The sequence below is a fragment of the Emydura macquarii genome, unplaced genomic scaffold (assembly GCF_026122565.2).
Source record: "Emydura macquarii macquarii isolate MOO-44397 ecotype Brisbane River unplaced genomic scaffold, CSIRO-AGI_Emac_v2 contig_554, whole genome shotgun sequence".
NCBI lineage: Eukaryota > Metazoa > Chordata > Testudines > Chelidae > Emydura > Emydura macquarii.
The window spans coordinates 2,675,596-2,703,332 of record NW_027130691.1 but is presented as its reverse complement, the minus strand read 5'-3'; the positions used below and the strand labels follow the sequence as shown (position 1 = coordinate 2,703,332).

Below are 27,737 nucleotides of genomic sequence, written 5' to 3'. Positions count from 1 at the left end.
GGATCCGTTCATTCACCATCTCCCGCTCTCCAGGACGCAAGGCAGGTGGGCGCATGTTCCAGTCCTGTGTATCTGCATGTCTTGTTAGCAGAGAGCGGCTCTGGGAGAGCAGAACAGGCTTCGAGGAGTGACGCTCTCTGCTTCCTGTACGGTACGAGGCTTCGCAGCCTGGAACTATTTATAGTATTCTGTGCCTTGGAGCTGAAGCATCCAGGCAAGGACAACGGCTATCACTGGCTATCTTAATGAGCCACGGTATTTTCCAATGGCTTCTGGCTGTCTGTTATTGCAAGTTAAATTTCAGCTCTGTGCAGATCCCTGAGTGCTGTGGTAGGAGTTGGCTTTATGAAGAACACGGTCTTCATACTAAGCAAAATGCTTTGCCCATGTCGGCATCCAGTTGTGTGCTGCTGCCCTTTTTCCTCTGCACGCTCTCCAGTTTGGATCTCAGGATCCGAGCCCTCTCAGTCCTTCTCTTACTTCAGTCCCTGTTAATGATGTCCCTGGCTGACAGAGAAGGGCAGCTGACTCCAGCAGCCCAGTCTTACCAGTCGTGGAGCCACAAGGTTTCGGGAAAATAAATGTATGTTGACACCTATCAAGTCTCTAGCTTTTGAAGGGAGCATAAGTGAGCACCCCCACTGATACACAGGTTTCTTTCGCTCCTAATGCCTGTGGAAATAGTTCTTCTTGGCACATTCCATATTTAGTATGAATACATTAAAATTACATTTACCCTGAATAGCTGAGCAAAGATTCCAGGCCAGATTCCTACCTGCTGTAACTCCGTCAAAGCCACAGTAGCATTTCACCAGGAATAAAAACTAGCCAAGTGTCTGGGCATTTTATGGGCAGAATGTGAATATTTTGTGTGTGTGTAGCTGCAGATTATGTTTTGTTTTGGGGGCGGTGGGTGGAATATGTAGCTGAAAATATATTTTTGATCGTACTTACCTTATTGCAAAACTTCATTTAAAGCGTGTGTGTGTGTGTGCGTGCGTGCGCGCGTGTGTGTGTGCGCGCGCGAGAGAGAGAGAGAGATGGCTATAAAGAGTGTTACTTTAAATTGTTTGGATGAATACAGGAGTGCCCGTCCCAAGCATTCAGCAATCATAAGCCAGGCCCAAACCATCATAAGACGTCTTTTAAAAGTGTTCTGTTGCGTTGATTAATGCTGGTTTTGACCCTTTAGGGTGCACTCAGGTCACATTTCCGAGCTTTCCTTCATACCCAGACGGGTAAAACCTTTTTTATCCTAACAAAAGCGGGGGGAGGGATTCTCACCCAAATCGGTGATTCCAGGAGCTCTGGGGCTTCACAAAAGACACCAAATGCCACAAGATTCACAGTGACAGTGTGTCGGCACCACGGATATGAAAACAATGGGACGGTGCTTTGTTGTGGGTTGTTTTTGTTTTTTTTTAAGCCCCCGTTTCAGTGGTGAGGACACCCTCTCATTGAATGGTTCCTGTGTGATCACAAACCGAGCCTGCTGGACGGGCAGAGCCAGCTCATCTGGGTCACGAGCGTTTGACGCCAAAGAGAGTTTCTCTTGTGGGGGAGGCGGGGCTGGTCATCAGGGGAAGGCTCCTCGCCCTCCCCAAAGCTTTGCATCCCGGTCGTGCAAGATGAGGGTGGGCCAGAAGGTGTCAGCCCAGGCCAGAGGTGTAAGAGCTGCATGGAAAGAGCTGTGCACAGGAAACGATTTGCCCGTGTGCAGACACAGGACGTGTTATTGGTCCCTGTGTCAGGGCATAACCTCCCTCACCTGCAGGGCTAGGGACAGAAGCTCAATTAGTCCTGCCCCGCACCTGGTGAGTGATGAATGGCCTCCCGGCCGGAGGGGTGGAGTAAGGCCTTATAAGTAGAGTGAGGGAGCTCTGTTGCGGGAGACGGGTCGCTCTGGCCCCAAGAGGCCCTGAGCTAGGTTTTAACGAGCAGGATACAACGGGGGTAGCGCACTACAGGAGCAGGTTAGGCTTGAGGTATGGCCGGTGAGGGTGCGAGGGCGAAGCCTGAGCAGGGCAGAAGGGGCATTCGTGTGAGATGTGTGAACTTTTGTGTGGGCTGGTTGTGCAGCCCCAGAAGGGGTTCTGGCTTCGCGGTGACTCGGGCAGGGAGCCGAGCCGTGGGACAGCTAGCGGGGAGTTGGGTGTCGGCGCAGGCTGAGGGAGGCTGGCGCAGGAGGGGGCATCTGAGACAGTTCCTCGCATCCAGGCACCAGGGACGCCCTACAGGGGAGACGTTCACTCGGAGCGCTCTGAAAATGCGTGTAGGTGGGGAGGGGTAGCCAGTCACGTCACTGAGGCGATGCAGGGGGCGGGCACGTATTTTGTGTGGAGCTTAACGAATTGATGCTGTTTACTCTCACGGATCTTAACGGGCCTGATTTCGAGTGATGGGCATTTCTGCACATCCACTCCACTGAAATCAGGGAGCAACAGAGAGCAGACCATGGCCCCCTGCACGCTGGCAATAACTTGTTTTCTCAGTGAGCAAAGCTGGCTCCTGGCATTAAAGAGCAAAGGGCTGCAGGAAAAAAAGGCAAAAGGCTCCCCCAGACCTTGTCATGCGATCTGAGATGCTCCAAGGAGTCAAAATCCCAGCTGCTAGCTTTATATTTCGGTGCAGCTCCTCTCCCTGGTGCTTTCCTGCCTATGGATGGTGTCTGTGTTACCTTAAGTCTTACAATCATAGAAATGTTGGGCTGGAAGGGACCCCGAGTGGTCAGCTAGTCCGTCTCCTGGCGCAGAGGCAGGACCAAGACAGGAAGTCAGCACATTCTCGCTTCATCACAAGGCCCAGAAGTTACCTTGAAATGGGTGTGTTTGCAGGCATAACTAACAGCCGTATTACCTCTATTGCTGTGTCAGACGTGCCGGTCTTTGGATCTTTCCTTGTTTTAGGCAGGGGACAAAATGTGAGTCTGATTCATCTTCAGGGAAGATTTCTGCTGTAGGGTGAGACCACGATGCTGCAGGAAACATCCGGCGCATCGAGTTAAAGGCCAGTTTGGTTCCTGGAGAGGCTGTTGGTGGGCTTGTGATGGGCTGGGTAACCATTTGGCTTTGTTGCAGCTGCTGTGGAAGCCTGCGTCCTGCATGGCCTGAGGCGGAGAGCAGCAGGATTCTTGCGCAGTAACAAGATAGCGGCCCTGTTCATGAAGGTGGGCAAGAGCTTCCCTCTGGCAGAAGATCTTTCTAAAAAGGTCCAAGATCTGGAGCAACTCACCGAGAACGCGTAAGTGTCATGCCCTGCTGCAGCGCCTCATGTGCTGCCTGGATGTATCCCTGCTGGGCTGCGACATGCAAACCTGGGGGGCTGAAACCTAGGCACCAGAATTCCTGTGCAGGCCTCTACCCAAGAGCCTGGTTTTCAGACGTGCTGAAGTCCGCGGGGGTGGGAGGTGCTTGGCACCTCTGCGGGGAGCTCACTGATTCAAGGCCTACTGTTAGGCCCCCGAGTATGAAAATCCTGGCCCTAGTGGAGTAGCTGGGGGCCAGGTTAGGAGGTACCGTGCCGGGTCTGTTAAGAGGCTGACTGGTTTCTGGGTTCTTGGTGGTGACAAAATCGGAAACTTTGCCCCAGAAGATGGTTATGAAGGATTTACAAAGATTGTGTTCAAAGCACTTAGGCTGGACTGAAGCGCGTGCTTTTTCTCAGCAAGGCACATGAGCCCCTTGGGTAGCTTTCAAAAGCGCCAAAGCCCCGGGTATGAAAAGTGACATAGGAGCCCAAATCCCATAGCCCTGCAATGAGAGGCAGGCCCTGTGGTGCCTGAGTCCCTTTGACAATGGAACTGGGAGACCGGTGTCGCTTGGGTGCTTGACTTCCATGGCATTTAAGGGCTTGCTTAGGGGTAGGCTTGGCCCAATTCGATTTTTATTTATTTTATAATTTCAGTGGATGGTATCAATGTTTATTTTAAAACATTTTTCTGTTCTTCTCGATTGACATTTTCAGGGTGGTGGGAAGGTATTGGGAGGGGGGTGGCAGACAATCATTTAATGACCGTAGACATTGAGATTCATAAAGTTAAAGCTTTATAACCATTGAAACACAAATCGTCAACATCACGTGCCCAAATACACAAAGCAAAGAGCTGTTGTCGGAAGACGAGATGCCGGGCTAGACGGACCATTGGTCCGACCCAGTCTGGCCATTCTTACGTTCTTAAATCAAACTCTATTAAGTTCTCCAACAGCATTTTTCTTTCTTTGCCTCTCTCTAAATTTTGACTATTATTGATGGAAATATTTTTTCATTGGTTTGTGTGTAGGGTGAAATTGATGTTTACCAACATGTACCGATTAAAAAAAAAATAAATCTAATCCTTCCAAGCCTACTTAGTTCTTTGTTGAATCAGGGCCTAACTCAGCAGCTCTTCTTGGGGTGCCTTTGTATTGTTTCTCAGTTCCATTTCCTTATAGCTGGTCATTAATTTAACATGGTCACTTCTAAAAACTCTGCCACAGGCCTCTCTGGAAAGGAGGAGTGCATATGGACCAGATGAAGGCATCTGTTACCCAGTGATGGTCTCTAGCACATGTGGACTTCCCTATGGCCACTCCTCATCAGACTTGCCAAGTCCTTGCTGCACATCCAGTCAGGGAGGGGCCAGCATGCCAGCCCTACATTAGTTGCTTTTTGAGGAGCAGGGAGCTCATTGCACCATTGCTTAACTTGCTGCTTTGGTTTGGAAAGTAAGTCTGTGATGTTGTGTTCTGCCTTGTGTCTCCGAAGGCGAAACCAGGTCCAAGGCATCCAGGAGAACGCACGCAAAGTACAGAAGTTGCCAAACCTGTCTCCCCAGGCCATCAAGCACCTGTGGATCCGTACTGCCCTCTTCGAAAAGGTCTTGGATAAAATCGTGCATTACTTGGTAGAAAACAGCAGGTGAGTGCTGGAGCAAGCCAGCTGTTTCCTTTTCGCTGTTCTCCCCGCAGCAACCATCGTAAAGCCGGTGTCCTGTCGACTGGGCTGGCCGTAGTGGTGGCTTAGCTTTCCTGTGCCATGCAACCCGCACAAAGCAATTTTTTTTTCTCTCTCAGCTCAGCACGTGGCCCAAGATCTGAAATTCTGAATGGGGTAGTTACAGGTTGTGACTCAGGGATCTCTATCAAGCTTGCTGAACTAGAGGTGGTTATGTGTGCTCCCTGTTTATTGCTAGGCCAGCAGGATTCACTTAGTCTTTAAGTCTGTCTCCTGCTGTCAGCGAGCGAGTGCCAGGTTTTGCCTGGGTATTGCTTGGGCTGGAAACCCTTGGCTCTGTTCCTGAAGGTATTCCTGAACAGTGGGGCTCCCAATGTTGTGGTTTGGGCCATGTGGGGGGCTGGTATGGATTGTGTCCGGTGCAGATGGAGACTGGAGGAGAATTGTCTCACTCTGGCGGAGCAGGATGGCCTGCGATGACCTTCAGTCCTTTCTCATCAGCACTAACAGATGCAGAAAGACACAGGCGGCACATCCAGGAACAGAAACAATAGGGAAATTTATAGCTAAAGGCGTCCTCTCTGTCAGCATTTCTGCCAGCGGCATGTTTTTTTTTCTTTACTTCTAGTAAATACTATGAGAAAGAGGCTCTCCTGATGGATCCTGTAGATGGACCAATTCTTGCATCCTTGTTGGGTAACTTTATCCTTTAACCTACTCTGAGCTGACTTTGCTGACAGATCCGTTCCCCCCCCCGCCACCTTCAGTTACATCATTTACATGCTCATAATACCCTCTTTTCATGAGAACTCAACGGACGTTTAATGGGTCTCACCACAGCTGGGATGGGCAGATGTTACTGCGTGAGTACTTTGAAAAAGAAACCTTGCCAAATTCTAAATAATGCCCAACTGATTGCAGCTGGACTATGCTGAACATCCACTGCTGTTGGTTCTCGTAGCCATTGAAACATTGACCTTCCATGTCTTCCATGTGCCCAAGTACCATTTTAAACAATGAAGACTTGGAAAGAATGCCGCCTGGGATCAGTAACCTAGGCTCTGGTTTACATGCCTGTAGCTGTTGATCTAGTCTTGGAATTCCCCGTGATATACCAGATAGTGTCCTGGTTGGCTGCTTGGTAGCCCCATAATCCAGCCTGAGCAAGGGCCAGTGCGCAACTTCGAATTGGGCTGTTCCTCTTGGAGTCACATTTGGGTTCCCAAAATGTCGGCGTTAAGTGTTCCCAATGGGGATCCAAGAGGGAAAACGTTGCCCTGTAATTCTGGCCTTTACTTGGTCTTTAAATATCATCCCTGTGCAGTGGGGCCTTGCGCATTGGAGTACACCAAGATGAAGACGGCTGATCACTTCTGGACTGACCCCTCCGCTGACGAACTTGTTCAGAGGCATCGGATTCATGGTTCGCACTGTCGCCAGGACTCTCCCACGAAGCGCCCTGCCCTCTGCGTGAGTGTTGGAGGCCAGCGAGGGTGGATTGCTTCTCGCACGGCTCCTGCCTCGGTGAGGGTGGGGGAGACATGCATGGTACTGAAGCTTCTTTAGTTAGCTTGCAGAGTGCGCTGAGATCCGCAAATGAAAGAAGCTAGAGAAGTGTAAATTAACAAGAACAGCAGGATCCAAACCTCAGCCTCTGGAGCTACGGGCTGCTTGGAGCAAGATGGAGCATTGCATCTTGGGAGCTGTGGTCTCTCTGGGTGGCAACTCCAAATTAAAAATGAAGGCAGCTGCAGTCTGCTGCATTTAGTGCAAACTAAGTGCAGCCCTGGGGCTTTCATTGGTTCAGGGCTGACTTTGACTAGTGTCAAACTGGTTATCTAGATGGTGCAAGAAAAAAAAAAAGGAGAGAGAAACCCAGTTCTTGCTGTGGTGTGTCTGAAACCTTCCTGGATGCTGGGCTTTGCTAGGGCGGGAGGAGGTGAAATCAGCTCACAAAACTGTCCTGGGCTGGTTCCTTCTAGATTCAGAAAAGGCATTCGAGTGGCAGCATGGATGACCGGCCGTCACTATCTGCCAGAGACTACGTGGAGTCCTTGCATCAGAATTCCAGAGCCACGCTGCTCTACGGCAAAAACAATGTCATGGTGCAGCCGGTAAGTAGTGTGTGTGTGTGCAAGGAGGGGGCTGAAGCATGTGAAACTCGGGGAAGGGATCAGCTGCTTTAAAGCTAAGTGGCTGTCCTGGCTGTACGAGCTAGGGGGTGTCCCCCGATTTTTGCTAAATGGAAGTAATTTCTCTCTGTTTTCTTTGTAAAGAGAGATGACATGGAGGCGATACCAGGGTATTTGTCTCTTCATCAGACTGCAGACATCATGACGTTAAAATGGACTCCCAACCAGCTGATGAACGGTTCTGTGGGAGACCTGGACTATGAGAAAAGGTGATTCGCTCTCTGTGCATGATCCTGTAGGCCGGAGAACAAGAGGGAAACGAACCATTCAAGGCCAAAATGTTGTGCTAGGTGCTTCTGAACGGCCTGCTTGAAAAACTACTGCTGGCAGTGGGGATCCTTCCACTGAGTTCAGCAGGGTTTGGATCAGGTCCCGAATGTTTAGCTGGTGTCTGATCATACGTGCTTTCTGAGAGGTGTAATGTAAACGGTGAAAAGCCCTAGTCTGAACCTCCTGGGCAATCCAGTTCAGTGATCTGGGTTGGTACCACTTTTTACCACAGCCTCATCAGGGAACGCTTACCTGAGCGGAACAGATCAATTGTCCCAGAGTTTAAACCAATAACAGAGAGCACAGGGCGGGGAGACCTTGCTAAGGGATCCATCTCCTCAAGGCCGCATTCAGCCAATCAAATCGGAGAGGCTGGTTATGCTGAAAGATGTGGAGCGATTTTGCTTTCTCGCCCTCCCAGTGGTTTCCCGGGGAGAGACCTGGAGGGCTCGTTGCAATATTTGGGGTGGCGGGGGAGGGTTGTTAATGCTGCTGATTGATTGGGAATTGCAAAGCGGATACGCAGGGAGTCTGAGCTGAGCAGCTTCCAGAATAACAGCGCTTGTGTAGTGACCGGATCGGACCAGAGATAAAGTGACTGAGGTGTGTTGGGGCCAAGGGAATGACATGGCTTTGAGGCAGGTGGTTCTTTCCCTCCATCTCTTTTAGAGCCTTGTCCTGCTGCCTGTCACTGGTGTGTCTGAGCACCTTCCACAGAAAATCAGTAGCAGAATCCCTGGTGGACTCCACATAGGCTCTGGCACGTCTCCCTTCATGGGGTCAGAACTCCCCTTGGGGCAGCGTTCGCCGAAGAAGTGGACAGCGGGCCCCTTTCTCTGGCATCTGCTATGTGCGTTGGTGCTGTTTTTCTCGTCAGCAACGCTCCCTTTTACACACCAATGCTAACAAACCATGCCAGGCCTTTATGAGCAGCTCAGAAAAGCCCCTTCCAATAAGCGCAACAGCTTGGATTGAACAGTAACCATTAGCAAAATTCCCAAGTGCTTTCAAGCATAGATCAGTTCTCCTGGAACAGAGCTTTGAGGCGGAGAATTGTCTAAATTAATAGTGCAGGAAACCCAGGCACAGAAAGAACTGAGCACTATACTCCCCTGGTTTGAGGTAAACGTCTGTGTAACTCATTTTCATTTTTGTCTATTCTCTGTACTTGTCTCTGGTTTTTGCCTTTGTTCCTTGCATCTTCACTCTCACCCCCGTGTGCTTCCGGGGGTCTCTCTCTGCTGCTGGGTGGGATGACTGGCACCCCGCTGTGTTGCTCTTCTCATCTCTGTATTGCTTTGCTGAGTTCTTGACCTGGTCCTCAGGCTAATTTCTAAAATTTCCCAGTGTCCAGGCAAGACAAGGAGAGAGAGAGGTCAAACCACAAAGTAAGTGTGTCTCCTTCGGGGCTTGTTTTGCAGTTATGCGCGTGCGCACACACACACACACACCCCTTTCTTTCTGTGCACCTGTCACACTACATTTCTGGAATGCCTATTGGTGCTGAAAACCTGGACTTTAAAATCAATATATATAAATACAATTACCTAGAACTTAAACAACTTTAGAGAGATTTCATCCTGCCAGGTTCTCCCTGGAAATCAAACTGCCCTCTCTGAGGCATTGTCTTGGGAGAAGAAAATGAAATGTTTCTTTAACGGACCCATCACAGGTTTTTTATTCCGTGTCCATTTCCTCTTGTGATCTCTCTGCCGGGGCTCTGCCCCCCGTGCCATTACCCTGCTGCTCTCAGGTCATGCTCCTGCACCGCCATCCTGCAGGTCTCGACTCGACATTCGTTCCATTTGTCCTTCAAAGCAACAGTGAGGAAAATTTGAAATGAAAAATTGTTCAGCCACTTTCAAGCAGTGTCGTTAGGAAAGGCAAAGCAGGACGCGGCTGCGCAGAAATCACCCTGTCCCCTGGTGTGAGGCCGGCGCTCAGCAGGCTGGTGGATCGTACCCCTGCACAGATGGCTCAGCGTCTCTCCTATCCTATTAGGCTTCCCTGGGTTGTCAGTGGTGAGCTGGCCTTGTGCTGCTCCCTCTGTGGAGGCGACGCTTACCGCCGAGGGCAGAGGAGGTGTTGAAGTTGTAGCTGTTGGGTGAGAGGAGGAAGGTGCTGCTCTGGCTTGGGGCGGGGAGTTGGATTCTGGCTTCCTCTGTTCAAGTGCCAAATTCAAACAACCCCGCGGGCAGAAAGCAGCGTGAAGACGTTAGGGAGCCGGGGCCTTTTCTGTGACCTGTCTGGGGTGATCAGTGGTGGTTCCGCCTCCCCATTCTCGGCCCCTTCGGCACATGGATTAAAAGGTGTAGCCGGTCGCTTGATGACCCTTGTGGTTTGCTCTTGAAAATATTCAAGAAACCAACTCACCAAGCTCAGCCAAATGTATTATCTAAAGACAAAGCAACACAGTACAGGGAAGAAAGAGTTAATACATCACCAGTCCTTCCCAGGAGGCAACTTCTCACAGTGCGTTCAGTTCCCCTGACACAGAAGGTGCTGCCCAAACGCCCCTTACCCTCGCCATCTTTTATAGCATGGCTGCGTACAGGCTGCGGTGCCCTCTCTCATGGCTTGAAGTTTAACTCTCCAGCCGGTGCCAGCTTTGCCTTGGATGCCTCTGTGTACTCTCCCGTCTTTCACTTGGATTATTAAATTCCAGACGCCGAGGGGCACAGAGATGGACCCGAACACACAGGCTTCATGCATCTCCCGTTATTTCCTTGTGCCACGTTGTACCTTTGCTTTGTAATGCTCGTCCATCCAGCTCTCGACGGTTTTTGTGTTTGCCTAAGTCCGGTGCGGAGCTGTGTGGGTCCCGGGGGGTCATGGGATATATGCCTCAGCATCAGTGAGCAAGAAGAAGCGGAGTACAATTTAGCATGATTACTCCCTCACCCCCCCACGCGCATAATACCAGCATGGAGGGAGGGGGTGTAACCTATATGCACTGGCTGACACACAACTGTTGGTTTCCCAGAATGGAGTCTCTATCCCGCAGAGAAGGGATTTGTTCAGGGTCGCTGCTCCGGGGCCCCAGACAGAGCAGGCCGCATTCCCCGCAGGCATGGCCGGTGCATGTGACCGTGTACTGGGAATGATGCCGAGGCGACCCCAGTCAGGCAGACCTCGGTTTAACACAGCTCGGTCTTGTTGCCCTGCTTTAGGGAACGCAGTGAGACGTGGCCCCAGGCATTTCTGCAGGGACGGTACCGCTGCCCCAAGCCGTTTCCATGGCAGGCGCTTTGCTGTCGGGCCCCTGCTGTTGCTCACATCCCCCATGTCCCTCTGTAGCTCCCGGTTGTGTCAGGGGGTTCTGGTGACTTGCAGGGCAAGATCCTCAGCTGACGTAAATGGGTGCAGCTCCCACTGGGTCTGTGCCCATTTACACTCGCAGAGGACTGGGCCTGGAGTCGTGCCAGTGAATGGCTTGGAAGGCACTGCGGAGTTGTGTGGCTGGATTGGCTGAAAGCCCATGGGGCGTAGGACTCTGCTGAGTGACCGAGGCATCTCTCCTCTCTCCTTCCAGTGTGTACTGGGACTACGCCATGACCATTCGCCTGGAGGAGATTGTCTACCTGCACTGCCACCAGCAGGGTAAGGGAGGTATTTGTGTGTCCTGCCGGTGGGCCCGGCTTTGTCTCTGCAGCTTTGGGCCGTCTACGCGCAGGGGGCGGCTGCACTCACTGCAGCAGGTCCCTGGAGAACGTGACGAGGGCAGCGCGCGCCCAGGATAGGTGCTGAAATGCTTCGTTTCTCGGGAGCCACAGGTTCAAATCCAAGCTTTGCACTCCCGAGGCAGATGAAGTGAGCCCTGTGCGTGGCTTTCCAGAGGGGACCTTAACAGCAGGGCCTGCCTGCTGTGCTGGGACGGCGAAGACTCTGGCAGGGGTTCTGGGACTGCAGCCTGTGGCTCCCGTGTAACCAGAGAGGAGAGAGCCCTTGTGGTTAAGGCAACGGGCAGGGTTGCAGGAGACCTTGCTTCCGGTGCGGGCTCAGCCGTAGACTCCCTGGGCATCATTCAGTCTCTGCGCTCCAGTCCTCACCTGTAAAATGTGAGCAGTAACATTCCCCGGGGCTCTCTGGTCTCTTCAGAACGTGCACGCTTTGGGGCAGGGCCTGTCTGTGTGCTGCGTGCACATGGCGTCACACAGCGGGGGCCTGATCCCAGTGGGGGGCCGAGCACTGTCCTAACAAATGGAATCAGTTTTTTGCCCCAGTGGCAAAAATTTGCCCTCTCGTCCCCAGGGCAGGATTTACACCTTACGCGCCCCAGGCACAGCACCTCCCGCGCCCCCCGGTTACAGCTGACCCTCGTGTTTTCTGCTGGGGGGGGAGGGGCTGGGGCAACCAGCTCGGGGGGGTGGGAATATGCTCCCTCCTGGGCTCCAGCTTCTGGCCTGGCCAGGGGGTAAGACCCCAGGAGAAAGGAGGAGGAGTAGGGGGCGGGGCCAGAGTTCCAGCACTTGTGCAGGACCCCCAAATTGGCTGGGGCCCCTGGGCATGAAGCTACTGGCCCGTGCGGTAACCGCCACTGTTTAGGTGTCTCTGGAACGCCGGCGCCCCTAGGCACGTGCCTACTGTGCCTCATTGGAAATCCGGCCCTGCTCGTCCATTATTCAGGGTGCAGCAAACCAGCTGCTCTCCACCGCAGAGGTGGCTGCGTTACAGTGGTGCCGTTTATATTTCATCTGCAAAGTGCTTTACCACCTTCTCTAGAAACATAGATTGTGGGGTAAGGTTCCCTCCCTCTTCTGAAACGAATGCAATGTGGGCTGACGGCGTTAGGTGACTCCTTTGATCTGCATCACTGATGCACGGTTTCCTGACCTGTGCGCCTCGTCTCACCTGTTCTGTACGGCGCCCCACCTGCTGGCCAGAAAACAGCAACAATAATCGTCATAAAGGCCCGAGTGCTAACAGCTATAATGTGCTCCTGCTAGAGATCACGTTTCCTGCCGAAGGTTCCCTGAATCACGGCATTCCCTTCGTTAGGGACAGACCTACGCCAGCTCGCCGCTAGTAAGTCAGGCCGGCACATTTATCATCGCAGAGGCCAGGCTTGCACTGCTGGGTTTTTTCCTGAATTCTTGTTAATCTCGGCTCATCTGATGGATCGTGGGTGTCGTTCAATATCCCTACCGACCCCTGGAGGTGTCGTAACATGCACACCAGTACCACAGCATACGTGGCTGCGGGCAGTTTTCCATGCATTCGGTGGGGGTGAATTTCTCCCTAGGGCAGAGCCTATGAGCGTAAGCGGGGATTTAGCGGCACACAGGCCTTCTGCCTGGGGTCAGTGTTTATTTCTCCCCCGGAAGCTCCTCTGGATGGCTCCAGCCTGCTGTGCCCTGCTTGGTGGGGTTACCTCCAGCCCGTTTTCCTAACTTCTGTGTTGTCTCTTCTCTGCTTTCGTTCCTGTTGCTAATAGTAGACAGCGGTGGGACCGTAGTTTTGGTGAGTCAAGACGGAATTCAGAGGCCTCCGCTTAGGTTCCCCAAAGGAGGGCACCTGCTGCAGTTTCTGTCCTGCCTAGAAAACGGCCTCCTTCCCCACGGACAGCTGGACCCACCTCTCTGGTCACAGAGGGGGAAGGTAGGAGCCTGGACTGAAGTGTGGTTTGGATACAGTGGCTCAGTAACTGCTCTGACCTCTCGCCCCCAAGGACATGGGCTCCTGGCTGGTGCGGGAGCTGCAGAGTGGCACCTGCCCAGAGTTAGTGGCAGCTACAATTTAAGAAAAATCCCAGGGTTTCAATCCCTCTGGAGTCAAGCACACAAGGATTGGACAGGAGTTGCATGCGATGGCATGATCTGCAACCCCCATAGAACAGAAGGCCATGCAGCAGAGTGTATCTCTGTGCATCCCCTGTAGAACTGTACCCTGCTAATGGACAGGTATTCTTGGGCCACAGACTGGGCTAATTGCAGGGCAGGCAAAAGCCTGATTTCTCACACGCGCACAGCCTAGCAACCACAGCTGTCAAGAAGGAACAGTCCCAACAGGAGCTTGCTGAATACAAGCAGTGTAAATGTGTTTCAGGCAAACACCCCATCCAGGCGGTTGTTGGTACCCGGGAGCAAATCATTTAGGGTAAAATGCACCCTGGGTTAGAAGGCCAGTCTCTGAGCTAGGCGCCACTTCAGCCTGGAGGGTTTAAGGAGGACCTGAATGATCCCTTCAGCTGGCCTTTTGGACAGGGATGCATTTCCCCGTTATTTAGTAAACTCACAGTGAGCAGACGCTGTCTGCTGTCTTAGGGCACTTGGCATTTTTCCTGGCGCGTGGGGGTCACATCGAACTAGCATAACACCAAGCAGGTTGCAGCTGCTCTTGCCTTAGCACACAGGATATTGCTGCCATTCAACAGTGGCCTACCAAGTGGTCTTAGCAGGCGACACCCCATCTCGAGGGAGGTAGCCTGCCATGTTGCATGCTGGGATCTACAGTCCCCATGCACCCATCTGTGTATGAAAGTTACGGTGGCCGGGGACTCTGCTGTGGAATTCTGTTTCAGAGACTCTGGTACAAGATCACATCATATCTCCGACCTCCGGGGTAAATGTTTCCTTTGGGTGAATGTAACTAAAGCAGGTGGGTCTGCCAGCCCAGGGAATGCCGAGGATGTATGAACGCCTAGCTCCATGGGATGGGGGGGTGTTCTTCCGTTAGACAACGTTTTCAGTGGCAAAGTGGCAGTTGTCCTGAATGTAAGCCCGTGACCTGGCTTTGTAAATAGCAGTGCGTGTTTATTTAGGGGAAGGTGTTTCCAAAGCTGAGAAAGCGAAGTCCCCAGGGCTCCTCCGAGTCAGCGTCTGACAAGGAAGACGATGAAGCTACGGACTACGTTTTCCGGATCATCTACGCCGGCATGCAGTCAGAGTTTGGTAGGTGCACTCAGTAATGACACGCAGCATGGCTCGTTGTCGGAGTGGGACTAGCCCGACACCAGCGCGGCTGGAAACGCACAGCCTACGGCCCTGCCGAAAACTGTTCCAGGGGAGGGTTGGTCTGTCCCTTTTCAATCCCAGTAGGGTTTTTTTTTAAACACCATATTTTGTTTTAGCTGTTAGCCGGGCAGAGGGCAGCAGCGACTCTTTTGCTCTGCTAGCTGCAGACAGGCCCAGGTGCCTGTACAATCGAGCTCCTGAATGCTGCAAAGAATCTTCCACAAATATTCCTTGGACTCCGGCCGTGAGTCTGCCCTGGCTGTGTTCACGAGCCTTTCTGGGGAGTCTCTCTGTGCAAGCAGGTGGCCGTGGATGTATTAATTGGGAATCCTGTTTATTTCTCCTCTGGCGCTGGTGCAAATCAGGAAACACTTCGCTAACCCCAATGGACCAGATCCTTGGCCTGGTCTAAATCCCTTCTGTGCTACTCCAGCAGCACAAAGAGGGGATAATGATGCCCTGTGAGAAAATTCACATTGTCTTAGCTGGCTTTGCCCCACTGGAGCAGGTGGGGATGATCCTATTGGATGGCCTGACACAGAAATGGATCATTAGATCTCGTTTGACCCCCTGTATAATGGAGGCCAGAGAGTTGCACCCAGTTACTCCTGTATCTTGTCCAATAACTTGTGTTTGGCTAAGGCGTAGAAGAACTATGACTAAGACTAAAACGAATGCTAGAGAATCCCCTTTCTGTAGCTTTCTTTTAAACTGTCCTATACAGTTCCACAGCGGGGCAGAGCTCTCTGTTAAATGAGCGGTTGACAGCCCCTCTGGCACGGGTGTCATCATCTGTCACATTAGATAGGCCTTTCCCCGAAGGCATGCAGGCTGAAATAGCTCTAACTCCTGCATGGCTTCTTTGTCCCCTCATTCATTGGTGCCTTTGCCCTGTCTCCTTATCTGTAGTTCCTGTTAACAGTCATTCTGGTCCTTTCCTTGCCTCTCCTGCAATCTCCATTGCCCTTGGGAGGGAGATGACCCAGAGGACTCCTGCTACGAGCAAGATTGTGGTGATCCCCAAACGGTCTCGGAGTCTCCCTTCCAGATCCCTCACCATGCCAGGGGCCGAACGGCATCCGCGTAATGTTGCTCTCACCCATGTTGCTTTCATTGCTTTGCTGCTTGGGCCATGTTGTCATTTGTGGATCCCCGCGTGCTGACCTCAGCCGACCCACTTGGGTTACATGCTTCCTGCAGCTGCGTTGAGTTGTAAGCGGGGAGAAGGCCTGGGTGAGGCATTCCTGGTATCCCTTCTCCTGCTGCACATCTCAAACAGAAGCAGCTGCTCAAGCATGCCAGGCAGGGAAGGCACAAGCTTCTCCCATCTGGAGGCCTGAATTCCTATCCTCTGAGCTCTGACGTGGAAATTAACTGGGTTGTCACTTCCTAATCGCAGTTTGTGCCCATCCCCAAGTCCCCCTTCGGTTTGGGTGGATGGGCCGTCTCTGTTCAAAAGAGACCCCAGACAGAAATGGCAGGGGTGCTTCAGGTCACGGGCGTGTGGAACAGCAGCGGGGCTGTCGGGAGGCTGGCTCCAGGACAGCTCAGCATGTGCAGGGCTCTCTGAATAGGGAGCTCAGACTCCTCTGCTTGGCCTATTGCAGAGAAACCGGAGACTAAATCTGCTCTCAGTTTAAAACCAAAACCCTTGCAAGTGACAGTTCAAAGTCCACCCAGAGATTTAACCACTGACAACATCCCGGGAGCTGTCTGCCTGCGCTGCTCTGGTTCACCTCTTGGAGCATCTTAATCCAGCTGTTTCTTCTTCATTCACGACTCTAATATTCTCCCTTTTCACATGTTCCCTGTGACTTCAGAGGCATTCCTGCATGCAAGGGATGGGTGAATTCTTTCCTTCCATCATCTTGCTCTCCTTCTGTGAGGGACTGCCCAGTGTATCCTGAAACAAGGATCCTTGATTGCACTTATCCTGAATGATTGGGCTTTTCCAGGTTTAATCCTGTGTTTGACTGGCCATCTCAGACTTGCTACCTGGGTCTTTTTCAGCATGCAGCAGTCCCAGGCGAGCTGACTGAATGCACCGGAGATTTAACTGGGTGACGTTTGTCACTTTCACCCTGGTTCTTTCCTTCCCTGCCATTGCGTCTCTACTCTGCAGTGGGATTGGCTGCCATCAGACCCATGTGGTTTACTACAGTCCGCTTGGGAAGACGATGGGTTATTGATCTCTCTAATCAGAATTTCTCTCTCTCTCTCTCTCTCTCATCTGGCGTGTGAGCCATCTGTCTCCTATTGCAATTGCTCAGTGATGTCTTTCCCTTCCCTCTCGCAGTCCCCCAGGACCTGGTAGACACACCAGGCAGTGGCCTGCCTTCCATGTGGCAACCTAGTGTGACCCGCAAGTCCTCCTGCTCCTCCTGCTCCCAGAACGGCTCCTCCGATGGTGGCCCGTCCAACGGCTGCAACCATGAAAGGTACAATCGGCGGAAGCCATGTTCATGTGGCTGGTCTGCCTGTCCTAACAGCGGGAATGCATGCGGAACCAAGCTGAGCTCCCCAGAGCACGTCAGCGTGATGATGAGAGAGACAATGGCACCCACTTCCCTGGTTCTTAAACCGAAAACCTTCTCTAAGTCAGACTCCAGGGCATGAGTTTTCCCGTCTCGGCTACTGCTTGCTGACTCGGAGCCTGGTTTTCAAATGGAGACGCCTTCCTAGTATGTATAAATCTCATACCGGCTGGCACTTAGGAATGGAAATGAGCCAATAAGGGCCAGTTGGGGGTTCCCATGTGTGGCTTGGACGGATGTTAGAACCGGGGAACCCTTGATTTGCAGTAGGGACCCAAAAGCGGTTTTGTTGCCCAAGTAGAACCGGAAAGGTCTTCAACTGGGAGTCCCAAATGGGCTCATCCTGTCCTGGGAGGGATTTGTCCAGAATGGGTTAATTGTAGTCCGCCAAAGGTAGGGCCTGAGATCCAAGCCAGGGACTCCCAGCTCCTGATCTCAGCTCTCCTAGCATTCCCATTGCAACTTCGGGCAGGTAGTGTAGGCTGGGATTTTCTGAGGAGACTAAGGGAGTTAATAGGAGTTGGGTGCCTAACTCCCATGGGCTCCTTGGCAAATCCCAGTTTTACTCTCTCTGCCTTAGTTTCCCCACCTGTAAATATTCATACTGATTGTAAATTGCCTTTTCCCCCCGCACAGTCAGCCCTCGTGGGGAAGTGTTTATCAGTCAGTGGTAGCAGACAGCTTAGCATGAACACAATATTTGATCAGTTACAAAAAAAACCCACCCAAAACCTGAGCTGTCTGGCTGCTTCTGCGGCAGCTGGACAAGCCTTCTGCCTCGTCCCTTCTCCTGCCATCCAGACTTGGCTTTCCTGCCTAGCAGAACAATTATCGCAGGGTAAACAAACCCCGGTAAAAAGTTAACCCCTTCCCCCTCCCTTTGGTCAGAGACGGAGAGCAGTTTGCCCGGTCATAGAATTACTGCGGAGAGCTGCATTTTCAGGTGTTTGTTTGTACAGGGGGAGCGTATCGGCAGTCGAGTGGGCCATGGCTGTGTGTGGTGGCAGGGGCAGTGATGGGGGGCCATTCCTCTCTTGTAGCTGATTGGTTTTCTTCTCTCTCGGCAGAACCCCGCTCAAGCTCCTGTGTGACAACATGAAATACCAGATCCTCTCCCGGGCTTTCTATGGCTGTGAGTGTTCTCTTTCTCCGTAGGGGCCTCTAAGATAGGACAGGCCAGATTCCCCTCTTGACTGCAGCCTGTCTTCGGTGGGCTTGTGACTGAGAGGAGAGTTGGCCCAGTAGAATCAGTCTGTTGCCGTATGCCATGCACGTGCAGACACCAGTGCTGTCAGCCACCTGCGTGCGCGTTGCGCGGGGAATGGAAGTTGGGGCCAGAATTTGGGTGGGCTGCCGGGGTGCCAGAACCACGGTCGTGCTGACCAGTAACGTCTCATTGTTTCCTGGGGCTCCCCCATCTGTCTGTGTATAAACTTGGATTGTAAGTTCTCTGGGGCAGGGACCGTCACTGTTCTGTGTTTGTACAGCACCTCACGCAGCGGGGTCCTGGTCCGTGACTGGGCTCCAAACACAGGCCTTGGCCCAGTGAGCTAACAATAGCAGCAGCACTTTCGCCTTCCTGGCAGTGAAATGTATTCAGCTGGGGGATGGTCTCCCAAAGGGGGAAAACCCCTTGTTTGTGCCTCTTAGACTGAGACTGGGAAAAGCACTGGAAGCCAGTGGCCCAGGGTGGACGGACTCGCTGGCGTTCCCAGGTCTCTTCTGTGCTTCCCTCTGTGTTTCTGGGGCTGCCCGAGTTCCTTGTTCTGAATGAATCCTTGCTTCCACCTGACCCAGGGCTGGCGTACTGCCGACATCTCTCCACCGTCCGAACCCACCTGTCTGCGCTGGTCAACCACAACATTGTGTCTCCCGACGTACCGTGCGACGCCAGCAGTGGGCTGACGGCAGAGATCTGGCAAAAATACCTGCAGGACAGCACGGTAGGGACCAGCATTCTAACAGGACCGGGAGACCGAGGCCTAGGCAAGAGTTACTGCCACTTGGCAAGAAAAAAACTTTTCCATGGTTCTCTTACCAAGGCTGATAGGCAGCATCATAAGCTCTTCTGGCAGAGACTCTGTACGTTAGCAGAGGGGCTGCATGTGCTTCTGTAAGGCGGAATGAACCATGCTGCTCAAGAACCACTGCGGCTGGGGTCTGGATTGTCCAGTTTCCGTCTGCTGTTTGCTGCTTGAGGTTCCTCAGACAGGGAGGGACTCATGGATGCACGACAAAAGCACAGCAGCGTTGCCCCAGGCTATCGCGTGGCTACAACACCTGACACCTGCCTAAGCCATTTTGATTTTTTTTTTTTGCTCTTTCATTCCCCTACTTTGCATTCGGTGTTTTGCACTTTGTTCCTCCATATTGTACCACTCGTACACGCGCCAATACTAATCATGAATTATGTGCTTTGCATCTGCGGCCCTTTCTGTCCAAGGATCTCACAACACTTGACAGGCACGGATGCACTGATTCAGGCATGCAGCCCCCTGAAGGGGAGCACAGTTATCACTGTTCCACAGATGCTGCAAGAGTGGCACCGAGGTCAAGTGGCATGCCCAAGGTTACATGTCGATTCTGTGCCAGAGCCCAGGAGCCCTATCTGCTAGACCTGTTGAAGCAGGAGCCTAGGAGTTAAGGGCCTGGCTCTCTGGCTCTGTCTCCAGCTCTTGCACTGACGTGCTGCAACTTGTCTACACCACGGCCAGTGGGGCAGCTCTGCCAGGAATAGCAGTGGCGGGATCGCTAGTGTAGACAGGGCACAGGCATTCTTATCACAGCAGGATTCAGTGATGCGGGGGCTGCCAGTGGGAGCTCTGCCCCAGTGTGCCTGCTGTGGAGCTGCATTGTTGGCAGTGCAAAAGAGTGAGAATGACCTCGAGTAGCCTTGGCCAGATGCCTTCCCCTTCTGCGGCGCATCTTCCGCCCGTGGACGTGGACGGCTACCGCTGCACCAGAGCCCTGCCAGCCTTGACAGGTGCCCTTCACAGCCAGCGTTTTCCAAAGCGTCCCCTCGCTTTGGGTGCCTGGGTTTTGTTTTTTGGGTGCCCGTTGTCCGGCTGAGCACTGTAGTTCAGGGCTTGGGGGTGCTTGGGAAAACTTCGGGCTCTGGGTGTCGGAGCTGGGCACCCAAAAGGAGTGCATGCTATTGAAAACGTTTGCAGCAGAGCTTAGAGATCCTTGCAGGGTGCTACAGAAGGGCAGGGATTGTTGTTGCAAATGCTAGCCAATTAGCTTCTGTCCTGTCCGTGGCCTTTCAGTAACTGGCTGAGCTCTCCCCGCAGAGTTACGAGGAGCAGGAGCTATTACGGTTCATCTACTTCGGCGGGATCCAGCACGAGATCAGGAAAGCCGTGTGGCCATTCCTCTTGGGCCACTATCACTTTGGGATGATGGAAGCGGAGAGGAGAGAGGTCAGTGCCTTGCTGGGTTGGCTGCTGCCAGGACAGTGACCTGGGTTTTGGAAGCCTTAGAGCATAGAGCTGCGTCTTTTGTGCCCGGTCTGCGGTGGCTGAAGGCATGCACCCCTGGCTCTGATTGTCTGGTGGCGCTGACGGGAGGGAAGGGCTGGGCCGAGATGGCAGCAGGCTTGGGGAGGTGCTGGGTGCAGCATGTGGGTTTGTGTTGGCTGGGATTCAGCAGTGTCTGGGGAAAGGTCTGAGTGCCGAGGTACCAGGCAGTGAAATGCTCCTGTCTGGCTGAAGGCTGATCACCTTTACGAGTACTTTGCCCAGCCGTTTGGCAGCTCCTCGGGGAGGGAAGAAGCTGGCTCGGAGTTTCTCCATCATTTGGAGTCTTGTTGGGGGAGATTCTCTGGCCTGCACCCCACAGGAGCTCAGACGAGATACAGTAAGGTCTCTTCTGGCCCTATGGTCTAGGAAGGCTGGTATTCGGCCTGTGCATGAAGCACTCACAGGGTGTGGAGAGCACGTGTGGTGTGGGGTCGTAGGCAGGGGCTGCCCGGCCCCAAATCGGAGTGTCCTGGCGGCTTCACACGCCCTCTCTGAACGCTGCAGGTTGATGATCAGATCCGGGCCTGCTACGAACAGATCATGGCGGAGTGGCTGGGCTGTGAGGCTATCGTCCGGCAAAGGGAGAAGGAATCCCACGCTGCGGCTCTGGCCAAGTGCTCTTCTGGGGCGAGCTTAGACTCCCACATTCAGAAGATGATGCACAGAGATTCGACAGTCAGCAACGAGGTGAGGCGACTGAGTGGGGCCCCTGGAACAAACACTCTCGCCCTCCCCCTACCGTGGGGTAGGGGGGGAGGGCTCATTTGCCCTGGTATTTTGCTGTTGGCCTCTTCACCTTTCTCTCTACCGTCCTCTCTATTTCTTTTCCTCTCCGATCATTGCTCACGATGACCCTCTCACTTCCCAGCTAGACAGAGGGAAGGAAGCCACTAGAGCTTCCCCTGGGATAGTGCTTGGGATGCGCTACAGACCACCGGGTCTGGATAGAGACCTCCGTCGTAAATACTACTGGGAACTGTGTGATTATGAGAGAGTTTAATTTCCCAGCTATTGACTGGAACACGAGTGCTAGTAATAATAATAGGGCTCAGATTTTCTCGGATGTGATAGCTGACAGATTTCTTCATCATGCATCTGACGAGGTGGGTTTCTGCCCACGAAAGCTTATGCCCAAATAAATGTGTTAGTCTTTAAGGTGCCACAGAACTCTCGCTGCTTCACCAAATAGCTGCTGAACCAACAAGCGGGATGCCATTTTAGACTTGGTACTGGTGAGTAGTGAGGGTCTCATAGAAGAACTGGTTGTAGGGGACAACCTTGGTTCAAGCGACCATGAGCTAATTCAGTTCAAACTAAATGGAAGGATAAACAACAATAGATCTGTGACGGGTCTTTGAATTCAAAAGCGCTAACTTTAAAACATTAAGAGAATTAGTTGGGGAAGTGGACTGGACTGAAGTACTCGTGGATCTAAAGGCAGAGGAGGCTTGGAATTAGTTCTTGCAACTTTGACTTGAAGTATCTGAAGCCTGCATCCCAAGGAAGGGGAAAAAAATTCATAGGCAAGAGTTGTAGACCAAGCTGGATGAGTAAGCGTCTCAGACAGGGGATTAAGAGAAAGCAGAAAGTCTACAAGGAGTGGAAGACGGGAGGGATCAGCAAGGAAAGCGACCTCTTGGAGGTCAGAACATGTAGAGATAAAGTGAAAAAGGCCAAAAGCCAAGTAGAGTTGGACCTTGCAAAGTAGTAAAAGGTTCTATAGCCATACAAACAGGAAGAGAACCAAGAACGAGGAAGTGGGACGGCTAAGCGCTGAGGATGGGGTGGAGGTTAAGGATAATCTAGGCATGGCCGAATATCTAAACAAATACTTTGCCTCCGTTTTTAATGAGGCTAATGAAGATTTTAGGGATAGTGGTAGGGTGGCTAATGGGAATGAGGATATGGAGGTAGAAATTACCACATCCGAGGTAGAAGCCAAACTCAAACTGCTTAATGGGATAAATCGGGGGGCTGGATAATCTCCATCCAAGGATATTAAAGGAATTGGCATGTGGAATGCAAGCCCATTAGCAAGATTTGTAATGAATCTGTGAACTCAGGGGCTGCACCATATGATTGAAGAATTGCTAACATAGTTCCTATTTTTAAGAAATGGGGAAAAAAGTGATCCAGGTAACTACAGGCCTGTTAGTTTGACCTCAGGAGTATGCAAGGTCTTGGAAAAAATTTGAAAGAGAAAGTAGTTAAGAACATCGGTAACGGTAACTGGGATAAAATACAACATGGTTTTACAAAAGGTGGATTGTGCCAGACCAAGATGGTCTCCATTTTTGAGAAGATAACAGATTTTTTAGACAAAGGGAATGCAGTGGATCTAATTTACCTGGATTTCAGTCAGGCGTTTGATACGGTTCCACCTGGTGAATTATTAGTTAAATTGGAAAAGATGGGGATTAATATGAAAATTGGAAGGTGGATAAAGGAACTGGTTAAAGGGGAGACTACAACAGGTCATATTGAAAGGTGAACTGTCAGGATGGAAGGAGGTTACTAGTGGAGTTTCTCAGGGATCTCTAAGTAGGGCCCATGCTACCAGATAGGATAGGAATGCCTGTCTCTGCCCCCCCGCCCTCCCTGGGCTTTGGCAAGTGAGCGTCAGATTAGGGTGACCCCTTACATTGTTCTGTTGCCCTTTACTCATGCAATGAGGATAACATTTCATTAGCCCTGTGTGAACTGTGACCCCACGCCAGCCAAAACTGAGCACTCTGGCCCAGCAGCTCTGTCTGCTGAACACCTAAACAGAGTAGGCGTGTCTATGCAAATGAGGTCTCCTGAAGTGTCCCGTCCCCCCACTTTGTCACGCGCTGTCGGGGGAAGCCCATTCAGACCCTGCTTACACAGACGTTCCTGGGGATGCGGAGAAGGGAAAGGAAATTTTGTAACGGAGAGCCAGATTCTCCCCTCACTCGCTCTGGTGTAAATCAGGAATAACTTCTGTGAAGTCAGTGGGAGTGACGCCCCGGTTGATCTGGGGTAAGAGGGAGGAGAATTGGGCTCGGGGGCTGTATGGCTCTATTCTGCCGGGGTCAGACGCTATGGAGATAGCTGACAGACGGGTCTCTGAAGACACGAAGTCTTCACTTGCATCCTTGTTCCTTTTCATCTCATTGCTGCTGACCCCAGCTTAGTTCCTTTGATTCCGCGCTGTGTCAGAGTGGTGAACCAGTCCCACAGGAACAGACGCCTGGGAAGGAAGCCGTTGGGGTCGGATAGGGACCTGCTGGGGAGGGTTGCTGGCATGGGACTGGCATGTGTCAAGGAAAATAAATCAACAGAACGAGCCCCAGGGACTGGAGGGCAGGATCTTGCCAAGGACACACAACCTTGAAAACAGAGGCGTGCAAGTGCCGTCAGTCCAGCTCTGTTCTCCGAGGAGGAAAACTGGCGCAGGGCATCAGTGCCAGGGTGTTGGTACGGGGCCAGCTGCCAGGAGTGGCAAAGACAGACCAGGGGACTGCAGTGCCTGCGGGAAGAGCTTTCTCTGCGGCAGAACAAGCTGACCTCATTCTCAGGGAGCAAAGCCCATCTCAAGCAAGGCCAAAAAAGACCCCTGGGTCAGGCCGTCTGAGCTCCAGCTGTGCTCCAGTGATAGTTTATCTGTCCTCCTGCTGACTGCATGCCTGCGTCTGTGCGAGCACTGATTGGTATAGAGATGGAGGCAGCTCTGTTACCCATAGACTGTGGGTGGGTGGCGTAGGGGATATGCAGGGAGTGCACAGCTGCTCTTGGCTGCTTGTAGGAGCTAAGGTGACACGTCTCTTGCACTCAGCCAGGTGCAAGTGGGCTGGGAATTCGGCGTTTACTGCATTTCCGTGAGTCATTCCTATCTCAGTGGTGCCTCCGTTATTTACATACGACCTCTCTGCCTGGTCCTGGGATGTGCACTGGGAGAGGCCTTGATAGATCCAGTAAGAGTGCAGGGTCACCCCTTCCCCACCTTAAATCTGAAAGCTACGGTTGCAAATTGCCCCTGCGATTATGGAGAAAGCAATCACCCCTTCCTCTCCCCTGGAGACCCCACCAACAAACACACCAAGGTAGGCACAGGCTGCAGATTCCTTAAACTTCACTGCAGCGTTACATACTATTAAGTTTCCCACCGACTGCATGAGTCAATTTGACATGCAGTTAAAACGGCACCTGGGTTACACACTACAGAATATAGCTGCGTTATGGACGTCAGAGGAGCAGGCTGACAGCTGAACTAAGGAGAACCATGGTAGTCGCTGGAAATGAGCTATTGTTCAACAGACAAAGCAGCAGCAAAGCAGAGTGCTTTGTCATTCATTGCACATCCATAGCAGAAAAGCACCCTGCCCCACTTCAGCTGGAAGCCAGAAAATGCCGTGCTTGCTCTTTTAGTTAGGTAAGCTGTGTCTACACTAGCACTGTTGTCAGTAGAACTGTTGTCGGCCTGAGGTGTGGAAAACACACCCCTGACCAATGTGGATAGCACGATGGCGGCGGGAGACCTCTCCTGTGCCATAGCGAGGGTCGCTCATTGGGGATGGTCGTAGAGCGGCTACTGGGAGACCTGGCAGCGGTACAGCTTGGCTGCTCTGGGGTCTCCAGTGTCGACGTGGCCTTCGTCTTGACAGAGTCTCTTTGAAAAATAGCGACACTTTACAACGAGCCCACGCTGTGCTTAGGTTGGGTTGGGTGGTTTCACTGCTTATGTAAACTAAGATGGGGTTAGTCAGTTCACTGCTGAGTCAGGATGGGATTAATGGACTCTGGCACTTCAGGAAAGCCCCAGAGGCCAGAAGAAAGCAGTTCATCTCCTCCGCAAATGTACGGCCTGGAACAATTGACCTGGGACGTCGTGGGTCGTTTTTTCTCCCTCTCTTGTAAGAAGGTACTGGTCACTGCTAAAGACAGGACGCTGAACTAGATGGACCCAACAACCTGGTCTAGTACGACAAGTCCCATGCCCCTGTGAATCTGCTGTTTCCCTGATTCAAATACTAGGATTATTCAGGTGCAGTTTTCCCGCCTGACCCTTGTGTGCAGACGTGTGTGCTTCCGACGCTGCCGCTGCCTTGGCTCCCCCCCGGGGTTCTGGGTGGGGACGGCGTCAGCCAGTGCTTTGCCTCTTGCACTGAACTCTTCTGCTCTTTTCTCTTGCAGTCTTCCCAAAGCTGTAGCTCTGGCAGACCCAACCACCCCCAGCTGCAGAGTGACTCCAGCTCCAGCACACAGGTAACCGGCCGCGCTTTGCAGGCTCTGCCCATTCCAGAGCGGCCACGTGCTCCTTTGTCTTGCTTTGATACAGCCAGCTTGATACACTAGTTTTCAACAAGCTTATCTTGGGGGGGGGGCAAAATACAGTACACTGAGCTCAATGTGGCTCACCCCGCTGCGGCCTGCATGCTAGTGTGAAGGCTGCGGAGATCAAGACGGAGCATTGCTTGATAGATGTAACATCCAGACCTCCTGCCTGGACTCGATGAAATGACGCTGGATGTTTGAAGCGGAGGACCTCAGTGTACACAATGCATGATGTGGCTTTGGTTGTCTGATCTGGCCCGGGCCATGGCAGAGACCCGCAGTTTGGTGTCGTCCAAAATAAAATTCAGCTGATCCTAGAAAACGTATTGGAGCATCCCGAATGGGTGCTGCAGATAGGCGGAGCTAGCATGAAGATGTGCTGGCCCTTCTGTGTGGAGAGAAACGTCCTCAGGGCTGTGGCTATACACAGAATGGAGCTGCTAAATGCTCTGCCTCCAGCTGGAATAGCTCTTAATTGGTGCCTGAATTTGGCTCCATATCTCATGCATAACCCTAAGGCGGTCAGCATGCTGCCCTTTAAATGGTTGTTAATGTGAAGTGAATGAGTCTAGGTTACTTCCAGAACTCCAGTCACCCGAGCATCTTGCTATGGGCTGTGCTTGAAGTTAGTGTGCTTTGAAATCCACGATGGAAGGCTTTGGCTGTCTTTGGTTAATGGGTTGGGAAAATCTGCTCTGGAAAATGACCATAAAAAGGCATTGTGAGCCTCTTGCTTGTCTGCGAGTGATTGTCGAATCCACGCAGCTTACAGGTAAAACCAGACTTTCTTCCAGCTGCCAGCCCTGCATGCTCTTCCTGGGCTCTGAGAGGCATGCAGGGCTCTTTCTAGCTCCCCCATTGTTATGCCTTCACTGACAGCCGTCCCGCCCCAGTGTCTGGTGTCTGTGCGGTTGCCCAGATGTAACTGATTTGGCAATGGGAACGTGGTTAAGTTGTGTTGAGGGTGTGCAAGCCAGACTAGGACGCAGGCTCTCTCTGGCGGCTGTGTTGTTGCTGAGGTAATGGGAGTCGGAAGCAGTAAAAGCTGCTCACAGGTTGACTCTGAATGTGTATAGGAAGCACCATGGCTGGGTAGGATGGTTTCCTCTTTATACGGTCGCTTTTCAGAGCAGAGCGTCACTTATCGCCCCCCCGGTTTGGAACCCAGGGATTGTGTTACCAGCCGCAGAGTTAGAGATTGTTGGTGAATGCAAAGGGCATTGGCCTGGGCTAAGGGGGGTTTCTGCTCTTCGTTTGCACAGGTGTTTGAATCGGTGGATGAGGTGGAACACCCCGAGGCAGACGCCCAACTTGAAGATGGCAAACTAGCCAAACTCCCCAATGGGACTATTGCCAATGGCACATGTTCCCCTGACTCTGGCCACCCCTCTTCCCAGAATTTCTACAGCATGTCAGGCTGTTCAGAGCACAGCTTCAGCACAGACGATAATGCAATGGAATCAAGCAAAATCGTGGCCTGTCCCCAAGTGCAACCCAGCGGGGCAGAGGCCCCGAAACCAGAGCACTCCGCCAACACGCTGTCAGAGGGTAAGCTGGCAGGGGAGGATCTGCAGGGTCTGGAGAGCCTGGAAGCTGAATGCCCCATCAATGGAAGCTTAGAAGTCTACATTCCAGTCAGCGGCAGCGCAGCTGGGGAGTTGCCTGACAACGAAGCGGTAGGCCTTTCCGTGGTGGATGTGGTGGAGAGCTGGGCTGAGAGCAAAGCTGGAAAGCACAGTTTGATGGGGAGTGAAGACAGTTTGTCTGAGGAACCAGAGATGGAGAGCTTGTACCCACAGCTGGATTCACTAGCTGTGGCTGACTTGACTAACAATGAAGTATCTCCTGTCTCCTCAACTGGGGTCACCTATTCTGTGAGTATTTGCTTAGGAATTTCCATCTTGGGCCAGGACCCAGCAATCTGTAGGTCCCTTTGCAAATGCATTTCACCCATTGCTCCGTGAGACTCACCATGTTAGTTCTGCAGTTGCATGCATGATGGCTCACTCCTTCACAACCAAACCTCTGAACAGAGTGCGGTGC

At 52.3% G+C, this 27,737-nt stretch overlaps 1 protein-coding gene across 5 annotated transcripts in view; it reads left to right on the top strand.

Annotated features, from left to right (window-relative positions):
• Nucleotides 1–27,737, top strand: part of SGSM1 (small G protein signaling modulator 1) — a 76,148-nt gene that overhangs the window by 34,345 nt on the left and 14,066 nt on the right. For 2 of the 5 annotated variants that reach the window (XM_067539431.1, XM_067539428.1), the window contains exons 4-19: nt 3,078–3,240; nt 4,744–4,896; nt 5,561–5,628; nt 6,257–6,402; nt 6,915–7,046; nt 7,209–7,333; nt 10,927–10,994; nt 12,829–12,992; nt 14,155–14,284; nt 16,644–16,785; nt 17,949–18,013; nt 18,679–18,824; nt 20,172–20,300; nt 20,904–21,086; nt 25,554–25,625; nt 26,957–27,568. In XM_067539431.1, the coding sequence (XP_067395532.1) occupies nt 3,078–3,240; nt 4,744–4,896; nt 5,561–5,628; nt 6,257–6,402; nt 6,915–7,046; nt 7,209–7,333; nt 10,927–10,994; nt 12,829–12,992; nt 14,155–14,284; nt 16,644–16,785; nt 17,949–18,013; nt 18,679–18,824; nt 20,172–20,300; nt 20,904–21,086; nt 25,554–25,625; nt 26,957–27,568 (2,498 nt within the window). The other 3 variants (XM_067539433.1, XM_067539429.1, XM_067539432.1) reach the window with 3 other exon arrangements.